This window comes from Eleginops maclovinus, chromosome 1 (assembly GCF_036324505.1).
Source record: "Eleginops maclovinus isolate JMC-PN-2008 ecotype Puerto Natales chromosome 1, JC_Emac_rtc_rv5, whole genome shotgun sequence".
Lineage (NCBI taxonomy): Eukaryota > Metazoa > Chordata > Actinopteri > Perciformes > Eleginopidae > Eleginops > Eleginops maclovinus.
In genome coordinates, this window is record NC_086349.1 from 26015870 (window position 1) to 26031987 (window position 16118).

Sequence of the window (16118 nt, forward strand, 5' to 3'; positions counted from 1 at the left end):
TACACTGCATTAAAGGGTGGGTTCTGTGTATTAAAGGGACAGTACACTGCATTAAAGGGTGGGTTCGGGGTCTTAAAGTGATAATAACAGAAACGTCTAAAAGGGATAGTCCACTGCATTAAAGTTTCTGGCCACTGACCTAAAAGGATTTCATTGTCATAATAAATTTCCCCCAGCATAAAAAAGTTCCATCCTCTCTTTTAGGTGTCTAAAATACATTTTGCTGCTGCTCTACCTCTACATGGTTGACCAATATTTCTCTCTCTGCAGGTCTGGAGGAGCTGGTTCTGTCAGAGATCAACAGTCCCAGTCGGACTCAGCAGACCGGAGACTCGTCCTCCGTCTCCTCCTTCTCCTACAGAGACATGATGAAGGAGTCCCAGCCGACCAATCAGAACAAGGTGGGTGGAGCCTGTGAGACAGTTTTGACAATTTTAAGTAAGGAGTCAATCTCCAAAGGCCTATATGGTAAAATGCCCTGATTCCACAGTACAAATACACTTGTTAAAAGCCTGGAACGCAAAACTGATACCCAAACCTACTGAAATGAAACATCCCATCCTCCTCTCTCTCTCTCGCTCCCTCTCCTTCATCGTATTCTCCTTCGATTTTCACTCCTCTCTGTTTTTGCGTCATCATTACAGTTGACTTTTGTTTTAACAGAGTCTTTGAAGTCCCTCGGCTGTTATTTTTACCCCCCATAGTGTCTCATCTTGTGTGTGTGTGTGTTTCTATTGATAGAAACACTGTAAATAGAGCAGACAGGTCCGTTTTATGTAACTGAGTTTTCTGTCAAAAACACGAGACTGCTGAGGCCACCGTCAGGTCAGTTTGCTGTGTTTCGGCGGTCGTCATTAACAACAGCATCACACAACAAATAAGAGATTGGACAAACGTCCAGTCACGACATATCCAGCCAGAAGTTGAAAAGGTGTAAATGCATCCGCCTCTAACATCTATTTCAGGTTTTTTGGTTGTTGCAGAAATAAACTTTGTGGCAAACACGTTTATGATACCTACAGCACGGTCACATGACTTCAGGTCACCTCCGCTAAGCTAAAGGAGGCTAATGTTGGGCTATAAAGGAACTACAGCACGGTCACATGACTTCACGTCACCACCGCTAAGCTAAAGGTGGCTAATGTTGGTCTATAAAGGAACTACAGCACGATCACATGACTTCAGGTCACCACCGCTAAGCTAAAGGTGGCTAATGTTGGGCTATAAAGGAACTACAGCACGGTCACATGACTTCACGGCACCACCGCTAAGCTAAAGGTGGCTAATGTTGGTCTATAAAGGAACTACAGCACGGTCACATGACTTCAGGTCACCACCGCTAAGCTAAAGGAGGCTAATGTTGGGCTATAAAGGAACTACAGCACGGTCACATGACTTCACGTCACCACCGCTAAGCTAAAGGTGGCTAATGTTGGGCTATAAAGGAACTACAGCACGGTCACATGACTTCACGTCACCACCGCTAAGCTAAAGGTGGCTAATGTTGGGCTATAAAGGAACTACAGCACGGTCACATGACTTCACGTCACCACCGCTAAGCTAAAGGTGGCTAATGTTGGGCTATAGAGGAACTACAGCACGGTCACATGACTTCACGTCACCACCGCTAAGCTAAAGGCGGCTAATGTTGGGCTATAAAGGAACTACAGCACGGTCACATGACTTCACGTCACCACCGCTAAGCTAAAGGCGGCTAATGTTGGGCTATAAAGGAATTACAGCACGGTCACATGACTTCACAATATTTGACTCGTTTCCATGCACCGCTCTATAAGCCCTGTTATTGACGCGTGCATTTCACACCTAAAAAGGCTGCAAGTGAGAACAACCTGAAGACATATTTCTCTCTGTCTTTGCCTGATGATATCTAATCACGTTTTTTCTGCTTTCTGTGTCTCAGTCTGGAGGAGGCAGCCCTCAGTCTCAGCGTCCAGCTGAGTTATCTGATGACGAGGTCGGGGAGTTGTTCCAGCGTCTGGCCGAGGTTCAGCAGGAAAAATGGATGCTGGAGGAGAAGGTGAGCCGCCACATCCCACCTGTCCATCTCTATTAGTCTACATGCCAGCAGTTCGAACCTGAAAATGTGCACCATAGTTTGATGTTAGAAATGTATAGTACGGGTCCCCAGCACATCAGAACTGCTGGATGCTAACTTGCATATGTTGAGCAATTTGCACAATTAGCTTATGCAGACAACAGCTAAAAGAGTGGCTTGACCGATTTGACAAATTTTGGTGTGTTTTTGAGTTATATTGAGGATTTTGAATCCAGTTTTGAGTGTCCTAAGACTTAAAGATCGACAAAAATGTATCAAAAGCAGCCGATCAGGAGTACAAAAACGGCCATTTTCTGGTTAAAACTGGATTTTTTTATCCTGAGAATGTCATAAATGGACTCAGCATGCCCAATAACCCCCAAAACCACTAAAGTATTGTCTAAGTTGGCCAAGCAATTTTTAAACTATTATCGGTGTATGCAAATTTATGCATAGTATGCTAATTGTGAAAATTGCAAGTTAGCATCCAGCTGTTTCAATATGCTGGGGACCTGTGCTATACAATTCTAACATAACAATTTGAGGTACTCAACATCTCCAGGGTCACAATTAGACTCTATGAGCTGCAGACAGACCTGTCAGTCTCTCACTGAACCCCGCTGATAAAAAACAACATCAAGATGTGTACAAAGTCAAGCAAACCTTCACCCTGTCCTGCTCTAACGTCTCCGTGCTGCCTCGTGACATTTCACCGCTTCATTTGATGCCTCGAGTCGACAGTCGGGTCAATGATAAAAAAGTTCCTCCTGTTTTTAGAAGGAGGTTTATGTTTGTAGATGCATTATTAATATCCTCTGCAGCATTCAACGTTTCTGATGTCTCCTCTGCGGGGTCGGGGCCGGGTCTCTGAAGACGCTGCAACAATTCATCTGATGGGTGATCGACGCGTTACTCACGGACACTTAATTTTGATCAGTAGTCGTCTGTTTTCAGGAAGTTATACAAAGCCCCGCCCACTTTCAGGTGTAAATCCTGCATTTGAGCGAAGCGGAAAATAATAGTCTTCACGTCTTAAAGCTGCGGAGTCATATATTGCACCTCAAACTACAAATAAATCCAGAGCTCTGGTTTCTTCACTTCCTCTCCAGAAAAAAGGAGAGTAAAGAAAGGATCAGAAATCTCAGTTTCAGTGTCAGCCTGCTGCCTGCCACTCGTCCCCGGCAGACCCACCGGACATCCATCCCCTATTTATTCTCCGTAAGCTGTCTCTGCCGTCTGACCAGACATCTGAACAGACATCTGACCACATCTCCATATTTCTGGACTCATTAAACCCTTTCTGACAAACAGAGAAACTGTTTTCTGGCATCACTTTAACATTTTACGGGGGAAATCTGCATTTTGGTTTCTGTTACCTGGTTAGGTAAAATCCTAGTGCATAGAAATAGATACTTATACTTTTTTAGTTTTAGTAATAAAGGTTATGAAGATGTTCTACTTTTTGAAACATCTCAACATTTTCCTCCTTCAGGTGAAACACCTGGAGGTGAGCTGCTCGTCGATGGCTGAAGACATCTGCAGGAAGAGCTCCATCATAGAGACCTACGTGATGGACAGCCGTATAGGTAACGCAACGCACACACACACACACATACACACACACACACACACACACAGATCATGAGTAACATTGGTGATGAGCACAGATTAAATGAGAAAGTCAGTAAAATGTCCAGAAATGAGTGAGTTTTGTTTAATTCAACAGAGTGAAAATGTAACACTAGAATATAAAGTATGAAACTGAAAGCAATATTTGAAAGGCGTGGATGATTGTTGGGCAACATGTTAACATATTCCAATATATTCCTGGAGGTAATGGAGGCAAAAAAGCTGAAAGTTGTTGCGGTTCACCATAGGGCTGCACAATTAATCAAATTTTGATTCACGATCACGATTTTGGCTTCCCACGATCAAAATCGCGTGATCGAGCGATATTTGAAATGTGTCATTCGGTTCATAGAACGCTCAGTATCAACGTTTTTTTCCAAAGCCAATCTAGCGCTTCTAGCGAGTGATGGAGAAAACAAGCGTCGTATACAACACAATACACAATACTGGGTTTTCGTTTTAAAACGGAGGCTTTTGGAAACGCTGCTGGCCCCGGGGCTGCTGCTTAGTGTGGACAGGCAGAAACGCAGACTTTTGGAAACGCTAACGTAGGCACCCATGAGCGCTTTCTGATTGGGTCTTATCGATCACGAGTATCCTTCTCTGATTTGCCACGCTCCTACCATGTGACCCTTCCTTACCCGGAAAAATTCAAATCAGCTGGGTATTGGGTCAGATCAGCTGGGTATCGGGTCAGCTGGGTATCGGGTCAGATCAGCTGGGTATCGGGTCGGATCAGCCTTGACTACCAGTGGTAAACATGGATAACGAAGTGAAAGCGCTGTTGACCTTGTTGTCTGTGGTAGCAGTTGTTGTGCAGGTAAATTCTGCATTTTATAATGCTGCAACTGCAACCGGCACGCGCATGCCCAGTATGCGTGAATGGTCACGTTTTCGTTTTAAAACTCCGGATTAAAACGAAAACGCAGTAGTGTGGACGAGATATAGACCTATTTTATTTTGATGCACAGGGATGTAGCACCTGGATGTGAAAGCAGGAATAATGAGCCTCTGTGTCAATAAAAAATGTTTTGGTTAAAATCTAACAAATAATCGTGATATTTAATCGTGATCTCAACATTGATTAAAATAATCGTGATTATCAATTTGGCCATAATCGTGCAGCCCTAGTTCACCAGGCAGAAAGTGTCTAATAAAAAGACACTGTTCAGTTGCATTATGGGAAATGTAGGATCCTGTGTTTTTAGAGTTGTAGTTACACGTTCAGACTTCTCAAATCTGAAAGAAGCTCTTTACTGAATCCTTCACGTGATGTAGAAAGAATACATTGCTGCTAACAGCCTCTCCTTCTTCTGCAGCGTCTTCAAATGCTCGGATTATACTTTGACGTTATTTTGCAGACAAATCATTGACTACCCGTCTTATAATAGCTTTAAGCAACACCACATTATGACCCCCCTGGTTCTCAGTGTTCAGAACTAAACCAGGTCCTGATAAAAGTGCATTCGTCGGCAGAAAGCTTGCCGCCTCAGCACGTCGTTCATCTGAAAATGACACTTCATTACAACCACTTTAATCCACGGCCTCAATTACCGCCACACACCGCTTTCCACGGACACACAGCCGGGGAAACAACACCGTGTGGTCGCTGATCAATGATGCGCACATGCAGCAGGGTATCTACAGTCTGAAATATCATATCCAACATTTAGTCCGTCTCTCTGTGAGAGTCCTCTGCCTCAGTGCTGCTATTCTTAGCTGATGCCGTGTGTGTGTGTGTGTGTGTGTGTGTGTGTGTGTGTGTGTGTGTGTGTGTGTGTGTGTGTGTGTGTGTGTGTGTGTGTGTGTGTGTGTGTGTGTGTGTGTGTGTGTGTGTGTGTGGGTGTGTGGGTGTGTGTGTGGGTGTGTGGGTGTGTGACAAGTGTTTTTTAATAACTCCTCAAACTATCAGCTGATTTATTTTTCAATTAAATACCCTCCCCCTCCTCCTCCTCCCCCTCCTCTCCTGTTCTTTATAATGAGCATTGCTGCAGACACACATGAATAATGCTGTATTAAACTATAACTATAATAAGAGGAACTACAGCTTTTTCTATTCTGGTTTCACTTTTATTTCAACAGTTGATCATATTAAAGTAAGTATCTACTCTCTCACATTGAAGCGGCAAAAGTCTGAACATTACGGATAAGAAACGAGGACAATCTGAGCTTTTGATGAGTCGATCGCCAGAGAAATAAGTCATTGTTTACTTCCTAACATAGTGCTTCTATTGGCTAGTGCCCAGACACATTGTACGTGATAAGCAAAGGGGCGGGACATCTCTATGCTGGTTGACCAATCAGAGCAGACTGGGGTCTGGTTTCAGACAGAGGGTGAAAAGAGGAGCTGCAGCACAGGCAGTCTGAGAAACATAAAGAGCTTTTGACATTAAAGCAGGAGACTCTTTAAAGTAGAGACTCTACATACTGATATACACCTGAACATCAGCAGGAGAGGACTCTTTAAAGTAGAGACTCTACATACTGATATACCCTGAAGCATCAGCAGGAGAGGACTCTTTAAAGTAGAGACTCTACTTATCTGATATACACCTGAACATCAGCAGGAGAGGACTCTTTAAAGTAGAGACACTACATACTGATATACACCTGAACATCAGCAGGAGAGGACTCTTTAAAGTAGAGACACTACATACTGATATACACCTGAACATCAGCAGGAGAGGACTCTTTAAAGTAGAGACTCTACATACTGATATACACCTGAACATCAGCAGGAGAGGACTCTTTAAAGTAGAGACACTACATACTGATATACACCTGAACATCATCAGGAGAGGACTCTTTAAAGTAGAGACACTACATACTGATATACACCTGAACATCAGCAGGAGAGGACTCTTTAAAGTAGAGACACTACATACTGATATACACCTGAACATCAGCAGGAGAGGACTCTTTAAAGTAGAGACTCTACATACTGATATACACCTGAACATCAGCAGGAGAGGACTCTTTAAAGTAGAGACTCTACATACTGATATACACCTGAACATCAGCAGGAGAGGACTCTTTAAAGTAGAGACACTACATACTGATATACACCTGAACATCAGCAGGAGAGGACTCTTTAAAGTAGAGACACTACATACTGATATACACCTGAACATCAGCAGGAGAGGACTCTTTAAAGTAGAGACACTACATACTGATATACACCTGAACATCAGCAGGAGAGGACTCTTTAAAGTAGAGACACTACATACTGATATACACCTGAACATCAGCAGGAGAGGACTCTTTAAAGTAGAGACTCTACATACTGATATACACCTGAACATCAGCAGGAGAGGACTCTTTAAAGTAGAGACACTACATACTGATATACACCTGAACATCAGCAGGAGAGGACTCTTTAAAGTAGAGACGCTACATACTGATATACACCTGAACATCAGCAGGAGAGGACTCTTTAAAGTAGAGACACTACATACTGATATACACCTGAACATCAACAGGAGAGGACTCTTTAAAGTAGAGACTCTACATACTGATATGAACCTGAACATCAGCAGGAGAGGACTCTTTAAAGTAGAGACACTACATACTGATATACACCTGAACATCAACAGGAGAGGACTCTTTAAAGTAGAGACACTACATACTGATATACACCTGAACATCAGCAGGAGAGGACTCTTTAAAGTAGAGACACTACATACTGATATACACCTGAACATCAGCAGGAGAGGACTCTTTAAAGTAGAGACTCTACATACTGATATGAACCTGAACATCAGCAGGAGAGGACTCTTTAAAGTAGAGACACTACATACTGATATACACCTGAACATCAACAGGAGAGGACTCTTTAAAGTAGAGACACTACATACTGATATACACCTGAACATCAGCAGGAGAGGACTCTTTAAAGTAGAGACACTACATACTGATATACACCTGAACATCAGCAGGAGAGGACTCTTTAAAGTAGAGACTCTACATACTGATATACACCTGAACATCAGCAGGAGAGGACTCTTTAAAGTAGAGACACTACATACTGATACACCTGAACATCAGCAGGAGAGGACTCTTTAAAGTAGAGACTCTACATACTGATACACCTGAACATCAGCAGGAGAGGACTCTTTAAAGTAGAGACTCTACATACTGATATACACCTGAACATCAGCAGGAGAGGACTCTTTAAAGTAGAGACACTACATACTGATTTACACCTGAACATCAGCAGGAGAGGACTCTTTAAAGTAGAGACTCTACATACTGATATACACCTGAACATCAGCAGGAGAGGACTCTTTAAAGTAGAGACTCTACATACTGATATACACCTGAACATCAGCAGGAGAGGACTCTTTAAAGTAGAGACTCTACATACTGATATACACCTGAACATCAGCAGGAGAGGACTCTTTAAAGTAGAGACTCTACATACTGATATACACCTGAACATCAGCAGGAGAGGGTTCCTTTAAAAAGTGTCAAACCCTCTCTGATATGCCACCGATAAGCCATTTACTCACTTCGTAAACAATGACTTTAAATATGTCTAAAACTCTGTGAATGACTGTGTGTAAAATGTCCTGTACAAAAAGTTACCCCCCCCCTCCCCCGTTTTCCTTCTCTCTCCTCGTTTCTCTCCCACTGTTTTCAATTTCATGTCTGACTGGTTTAATTCTCCTCTCCCTCTCTCTGTCCCACTGCCATTATCGCTGGAATAATGCTAAATCTAACGGCCAGTAAAACCCAGAGCTGCTCCTGCACGCTGGACTGTGTGTGTGTGTGTGTGTGTGTGTGTGTGTGTGTGTGTGTGTGTGTGTGTGTGTGTGTGTGTGTGTGTGTGTGTGTGTGTGTGTGTGTGTGTGTGTGTGTGTGTGTGTGTGTGTGTGTGTGTGTGTGTGTGTGTGTGTGTGTGTGTGTGTGTGTGTGTGTGTGTGTGTGTGTGTGTGTGTGTGTGTGTGTCAAACAGCTGCAGTATCAAATATTCAACACCCTCTCACACACAGCGTTATATACATCCAGCGCTCGTTTACATTCAGTTAGAATTCGACGCGTCGAGCGAGCGTGTCACCTTGATTGGAACCCGCCGCAGCGTTGCTAGGCAACAGTGTTAATCTAATGGAGAGCAGGTTGGAGGTTTGCTGCCTTGCTTGAGGGCACGTCGTCAGCTCCTGTTCAGAAACAAAGTAGGAATCAGATCAGAAACTGCAGGAGAGTACAACTACCATGCTGGGAAAATACTCCAAGTCGCATCTGAAAGCTGACGTAAAATAATCTAGTGTGCATTCAAATGTTTGACTATTATATCAACTGCTTCTGGATAAAAATGACAGCTAAATCAGTGGAAATGGTGGAGGTCCCAGCAGGTAGAAGCCCCCCTGATCCCCCATGATTCATAAACACAGCGGCTGATTTATAACAGCAGGAGGAAGAACTACTTTATCAAGTAAATATCTAATTATTTTTGTCCCAACCAAGAACCAAATAATCCTTGTGGTGAAAAAGCATCCTTTAAATCCCCAGAAGTCATCGAAAATAAATACCTAATATCAGACAGTAAAGTCAGAAGAGTAAAAGTCGTTGTTGTGCTGTAAAGTATTTCCTGTAAATGTGAAATAGTATTACTATATCTGATCTGATTCATATCACAGCTGTAGAGATTTGTGATTCCTTTATGAACTGTAGAATCGTTTTATCTGCAGAAATGCTTCATATTCTACGAGATGTTCGCCTATATTCGGACAATTTCATTCAGATTTTGAAAAAGAAAGTTGGCCATTAAACAAACATTTTTCCAATCTGTTTTTTTGATTCATTTCCCTTATTTTTGTTCAGATTTTTCCAGATCATTTTAGGATTTGTTCCATCTTTTTGGGTTATTTTTTCAGACTTTATTCACAGTGGGAATTTCGCTTTTTCATTTGAATGTTTTTCCTCTGGTAGAAACAGGTCCGATGAGCAGCAGCTGACGGGCTGTAAGTCATCGGGCAGTAAAACACAGATACACGAGTTCTGATGTAAAATATTTACAGCTCAAACTGCACCGTCAGCACCTGCTGTGTGTGTGTGTGTGTGTGTGTGTGTGTGTGTGTGTGTGTGTGTGTGTGTGTGTGTGTGTGTGTGTGTGTGTGTGTGTGTGTGTGTGTGTGTGTGTGTGTGTGTGTGTGTGTGTTGCCTCCACATGATGAACAGTTTCTCTTTTCTCCGATTCATTTGATCTTTCTGTCATTCCTTTCCTTTTTAACCCTACTCCCCCTTCATCTGTGTCTCTGTTTGTGTGGTTTTTTACGCAGCTGACACACACACACACACACACTCACACACACTCACACAGTCTAATTTTATGACATCAGATGTGATGAGTAAGTGTGTGTTTGGTTGTAAAGATGTCTTATTGACAACTGATCTTCATAAAAACACACAAATCAACATCTCTCCTCTCCTCTCGTTTCCTTCCCTTCCCCCCTGTCTGCCTCCCTTCCCTTCTTCCCTTGTCTCCTCTTATCTTGTCGTTTCCTCTCCTCTCTCCTTTCTTTCCTCTCTCCTTTCTTTCCTCTTACCTGTTTTATGTCCTCCTCTGTTAACTTCTGTCCTCACCTTCCCTTCTTTCCTTTCCTCTGCTCTCCTCCCTCCTTCACTGCTTGCTTATCTTTTGTCTCCTTTCTTCCTTTGTCTCCTTTCTTCCTTTGTCTCCTTTCTGGTTATTACATGTTTTTTCCTTCCTTGTCTCCTTATGTCCTTTCATCATGTCTCAACATTTCTCTTGTCTCCTTTCTCCTTGTTTCATCTTTTGTACCCTCTCCTTACGTCCTCCTCCCTTAACTTCCTCTTCTCTTGTCTCATCCTCTCGTCTTCTATCCTCTCACATGTAAAGACCAACACCCAAAACCATTTAAACTACTTCTTTACTTCCTGCTGTGTAAATAAACCCTAAATAATAATACCCACCCCCCCCTGTAAATCAGCCTCTCTGTGAATGACCCCCCTCAGCTCGCCTGACAGGTAGTGGACTCCTGAGGAGCGTCAACAGCTGTTTACTGTCAGCTCTCTGCAGACATCACATTCATCATCTCGTTACAGCGGGAGGTCAGAGTTTCCGAGGGAGAGGAGGAGGAGGAGGAGGAGGAGGAGGAGGAGGAGGAGGATGATGAGGATAAATGGTACACAGTATGTGGCCAAACGTATCCAGACAGACTCCCGGTGCAGCGGATTTGATGAGCTCTTTATACCTACAACTCTATTAACATGCCAGAAGTTAAACTACCCCCGACGTCAGGTGTGTCGGCCCGTTCACAGACCCTCTAACGCAGCCGTCACATGTCAAAGGCAGTCGCTTAATCGGTGGTATCACATGCAGCACCGAGTCGTACCACAAACTTGTTTTTACTCGTGCCATCTGTCGTGTCTCTATGCTTCCTGCTGGGCAAAAAACACAAAATCACAACAAAAAAAACTCCTTCAACTCTGGGATTTTAGCCTTTGCAGACCGTTTACATGCACTTAAACCTACAGAACACACTACAGGAGAGGGAAAACACACAAAAGCATAACAGGGCCTTTTATTCATGCTCAGGTTTTATTACCTGTGTTAATGTGTCTTTAAACTACTTAGATATTGTTGAAATGTGGTTTAATTTCTGTGCCCCTCTGAGTAAATACTGATGCTGATCATCGGGTTCTTTATCGTGTCCAGTACGTTGCTTTACGAACAAACCCCTGTTATTGAGATTCCATCTAAATGTGTCTTCACTGCTAATTAGCTACTCTGATGTTAGCATGCTAACGTGCTAACCTATGCAGTGTATGCTAACGGAGCTGCTGCAGGTGTAACTGTAGACTGAGTGGTGTTATCTGATCTGAGATGGGCTGACGCCATGCGGCTGTCGACCCCTCGAGGAAGACACAGACAGACGGATGGATTGATTGAGGAAAGACGAGGAGAGAGAGGGAGCTGCTCGTGGTTTAACAACGAGCTCCATCGGGACACCAACAGATTGTCCGTGTAGCTGAAGAGTTTCCCCCTTCAGTCAGACTTTTATTCCCTCTACTCATCGTCCCCTCCGGACAGATCTCTGCAAATTATTTTTGGGAGCTTTAAGGGAGCTGTCTTTAAAACACATTTAAAAAAGTTGCAGTGATTGAGCTGAAACCTGCAGGAGCAACAGGTTCATTACAGCTTTGCTATCGGGTTTAATGATCAGTACTTTGGGCCACATGCAGCAGGCGATAAACAGACACAGTTCCTCTGGTTTATGTGTGAATCCGACATCTGTTCCTCCTTTTTAAGTACAACATTTATTCCTGGGATTCACCAACGTTTCCTTATGTTTGGTCTCTTCCACACGCTTCCAATTTATGATAAAAGTGGGATTAATCCTCCAGCTCACCTGCAGGGAAAGAGCAGGTGTGGTCGGTTAAGAACGTAATGGTGCATCACGAGTTGACATCTCTGATTTGTTACTTTTCTAACAGCAGTTTAAGAGAAATATAAGTGAGATTTAGGAGAGCGATACGAGTCCAAATGAACTTCTACCTCAGTCTGACAGCAGAGCAAACCCAAACTGAGAGCGTTTCTCGTGATTCTTCTGGAGACACTCACTCAGTCCTCTCCTCCTCTCCTCAGATGTGTCGGGCAGCGCGGTGGGAGGTCACGGAGTCCACGGGGGACACGGTGGTCATGGAGGCTCTCTGGGGGAGAGAGGAGGTCTGGGCTCGGTGCTCCGGGACCTGGTGAAGCCGGGAGACGAGAACCTGAGAGAGATGAACAAGAAGCTGCAGAACATGCTGGAGGAGCAGCTGACCAAGAACATGCACCTGCAGAAGGTAACACACACACACACACACACACACACACACACACACACACACACACACACACACACACACACACACACACACACACAAGACTGAGCAGTGTGACATACCTGCCTCAAAGGGGTTTCTGGGTAATGTAGTTTAATGTTAGACAACATTACGTAACGGCTTAACTCAGCACGATGGGCAGAACATAAAGGTGTGTGTGTGTGTGTGTGTGTGTGTGTGTGTGTGTGTGTGTGTCGTGTGAGCGTGTGTTAGTGTGTGGTGGTTACTGTTCCCATGACAATGAGCAGGAACAGCACCGTTTTAAACATGTCTGCTATCTGAAGCGGGGGGGTGTAGCCGTGTTTTGAGGAGTGCGTAGGAGGACACATCACCCAGAGGGAGGTCCAGGTTACACACACACACACACACACACACACACACACTGCTTGACAGAGGACAGAAACAGTTCCTGTTGTTAAACTGAGATATTATGGTCTGTCTGTGGTGGAGTTTATCTGCTCCGTTTTAGAAATGTATTTTAACACAATAACCACTTTCTCTGCAGGACCTGGAGCTTTTGTCCCAGGAATTAGTCCGTCTCAGTAAAGAGAGTCCCGGTGGCGGTGCTGCCGGGTCGGGGTGAGACTATCACCTGGTAACATCCGTCCCTTCGCTTTCCTTCCCACTACTGTTGATCACCTCAGCTGGAGAGTTTGGGCTGGGCTCAGACTAACACCTGGCACCAACATTTCTTCCTCTTTCATTCGTTGCGTTTGTGACCTCAGAACGGTCGTCTCTCGAAGGAAAGAGGAGACGGTATGTTGTGAAGAAGAAGCTTAAGACAGGAGGGAATGGAAACGTTTGGTCAGCTCATTTGTGTCGCTATTGAATGTACTGTAATTAGACTGCACCACTCAGTTCCTCTGAGCCCTGGCTACAACCTGGAAAACAAACATTGTAACTGACTATAATGCTTTACTTTATGCTTGTTTCTGTATGAAGATTCTGTCTGTCTCCTGGGTCCTGGCTATGTCCTGGAAAACATTTGCCTGGTGTATAACTGAGTGAATGGTTTATTTTCTTGTTTATGTGCAGTAACTCTGTTGTGATCTGGCTATTTACTGGGCTTCCTGTCTGCAACTAAATACTTCAGTAGTAAATGCCCCGGGGTTTGGGGGGGGGGTCTGTCTATGACCTGGATTGAAGAGGTTCAGCTTTGGTATTTATTTTACCTGGGCTCAATATGACTTTTTTGGCCACATTTCTGAACGGTTTCCCCTTTTCGTCTCTTAGACACAAACACATAAAGAGAATAGAGTAAGATTTCCATTTATACATGGGAGTTAGTCTCAGCCAAGCTGCTACACCTACAATAATCAGCGAGCAATTCAAAGAAAGATGTCCAGGTCTGCAGCTTCTGCTAACAAACCTTCAACGCAAATAACGATGTGCGACACCATGCTGTGAGAAGACAGTTAAATAAAGAGAATGATATAAATATTCACATTATTTTCTGATAACTCCCTTGAACTTTAATCAGTGTTCATCGGCCATGGCTATGTCATGGAGCACAAACTGTAATCACATGTTAATTGATTGACTTTTGTTCCTTCCATTAATTTAGTTTTGCGGTTGTTTTTGGGCCATGGGTATGTCCTGAACATGATTTGTGTCTTGTGTGGATGTTGGAAAGACACGCCTGGTTATAATGTGGGACATTTCTGCATTTTTAATTTATTCTGCAATGAAACAAAAGATCCTTGTTGGAAACGCACCTCCGTCTCCTGTCACTAAATGTTACAGGAAAGTCATGGTTCAGGGTATTTGCTGGATTTTAAAGACTGTCCTCATCTGTAATGCATTTAGGACTTGGTGTTTTTGGGGTTTTATCCAAACAATATAAATGTAATACATTGATCAGATTATGTATAATTTAAAGGCATGAAAATATAACACATTCAACGCTCGTTTAGTTAAAAGGATCTAAATTATTCACTGCTTTTTAAAAAGTTGGTTTTGCGTTTGCCTTCACATCCTCCGGGGCGTCTGATTTATTGAAGTCTGGGTTGGAAATGTCTCTGAAATGGAAACTCAAATGTCTCGTCTCTTTGCTTTGTTTGTTTTGGATAATTCAGCTCTGTTGAATCACATGAACTGTTTGTCTTGCACTATTACTTTTTTGTGTGACTTATTTCCAGCCCTACTGGGGACACCAAACGGTGCAAAAAAAATAAGTGTTTTCTGTTGGGCTCGGTCTACTTCCTGCTTGAAACAACATTTTATTTTGACTGTATCTTAAAAATCTGTAACAAAAAGTTGAGTTTTCAACACTCACGCTTCCTGTCAGGCTCTGCCTGTGTTTGCTACATGGACCCTGACTACGTCCTGGGCTGAACCTCTGGCACAGGCTGCCTCTGGTGACCGGGCTTTGACTACATCCTGAATATTATGCTGGTAGCAGACTGTGCATTTTATGTTGTAACTGCCTGTACATTTCTGCTTCATTTTTTTGTTTGTACTCTGCAAAGTAATATACATTTCAGTCAGAACTTCTCAGATCGAATGAGAAAAACTTGACTTGTTTTCAGGCAGCTTTTATTCAACCTCAGATCCTTAAGACCCAAACGTAATGGCATTATTAAATATTTAAATGAGGTGAATGTAAAAAGAAATATGATCTTGATGTCACAGTGTAAATCTAATTTTAAACACTTAATAGTTAAGGGTTTAGCTGCACTGAAACACATGAAGGTTTTCCCTCTTTCACTGAGACTGACTGAGCGGGATCGGTCTATGTGCTGGACAGTGACTCGGCCCGTTGCTTTGTTTTGTTTGTAATGTTTAAATCTGTATGTGTATATACACGCTGTGATATGACTTCTAACTATGAAGAATCAACTGATCTATTTATGAGTCTGATGAATATGACGCTAATTATTGTAACATGAAAATATGATATAAAAATTATTGTCTGGAGTCGAGTCCGTGTTTTTCTCCACAAAGATAAATAAATGGAAAAACGTTGAATTTAAATCTAGTTTCAGTGAATTGTCAACGATCAACAGAAGCCTAGGTTAGAACCGATTTCTAGCTTTTTAATATCTTCCTTATTTTATAAATGATCAATATTTCTGTTGTTTTTTAGGGTTATTGGATAAGAGGTACGTTTATTAACTTTATGGGAAACTCTTTGGCCAGATAATGAGTGAATGAGACGTTATAAATATAGAGTGTGAGAGGATCACAAACAACCAAGCAGAATGGAAAAGAAAATTACAACAAAATATGAATTAAAAACAAGCAAATATATAAAGTGTTTAAGAAGTTACACTACGACCATAGTGCAATATCAAAAATCATACAAAGACAAGTGAGCTTTTGAAAACTAACTTTACACTGTTTTTATTTGATTGTGTTTCCGGTTTATGTTCCGTTTACGATGTTTTCTAGATTTATGAAATAAAAAATTGGACTTTTTATGATTTGGGGCTAAAACAGTAAAGAAAAATGATGTCTGTGGATTAAGTTTATCGTATTTACTTAAATATAGTTAAAAGGTCAAATAAATGTTCAGCTAAAATGAACATGGGGCAGCAGTGGCTCAGTCTGTAGGGATTTGGCCTTGGGACCAAACAAAATACGGAGT

The 16118-nt window shown here is 42.6% G+C and overlaps 1 protein-coding gene across 5 annotated transcripts in view; it reads left to right on the forward strand.

Annotated features, from left to right (window-relative positions):
• The window catches only part of gripap1 (GRIP1 associated protein 1), a 37935-nt gene extending 22487 nt beyond the window's left edge, over positions 1 to 15448 (forward strand). For all 5 annotated transcript variants that reach the window (XM_063885814.1, XM_063885823.1, XM_063885840.1 and 2 more), the window contains 5 exons: positions 271 to 401; positions 1922 to 2038; positions 3549 to 3642; positions 12294 to 12493; positions 13038 to 15448. In XM_063885814.1, the coding sequence (XP_063741884.1) occupies positions 271 to 401; positions 1922 to 2038; positions 3549 to 3642; positions 12294 to 12493; positions 13038 to 13115 (620 nt within the window). In that variant the 3' untranslated portion in view covers positions 13116 to 15448. The remainder of the gene's footprint in view (positions 1 to 270; positions 402 to 1921; positions 2039 to 3548; positions 3643 to 12293; positions 12494 to 13037) is intronic.
• Positions 15449 to 16118: the final 670 nt, after the last annotated feature.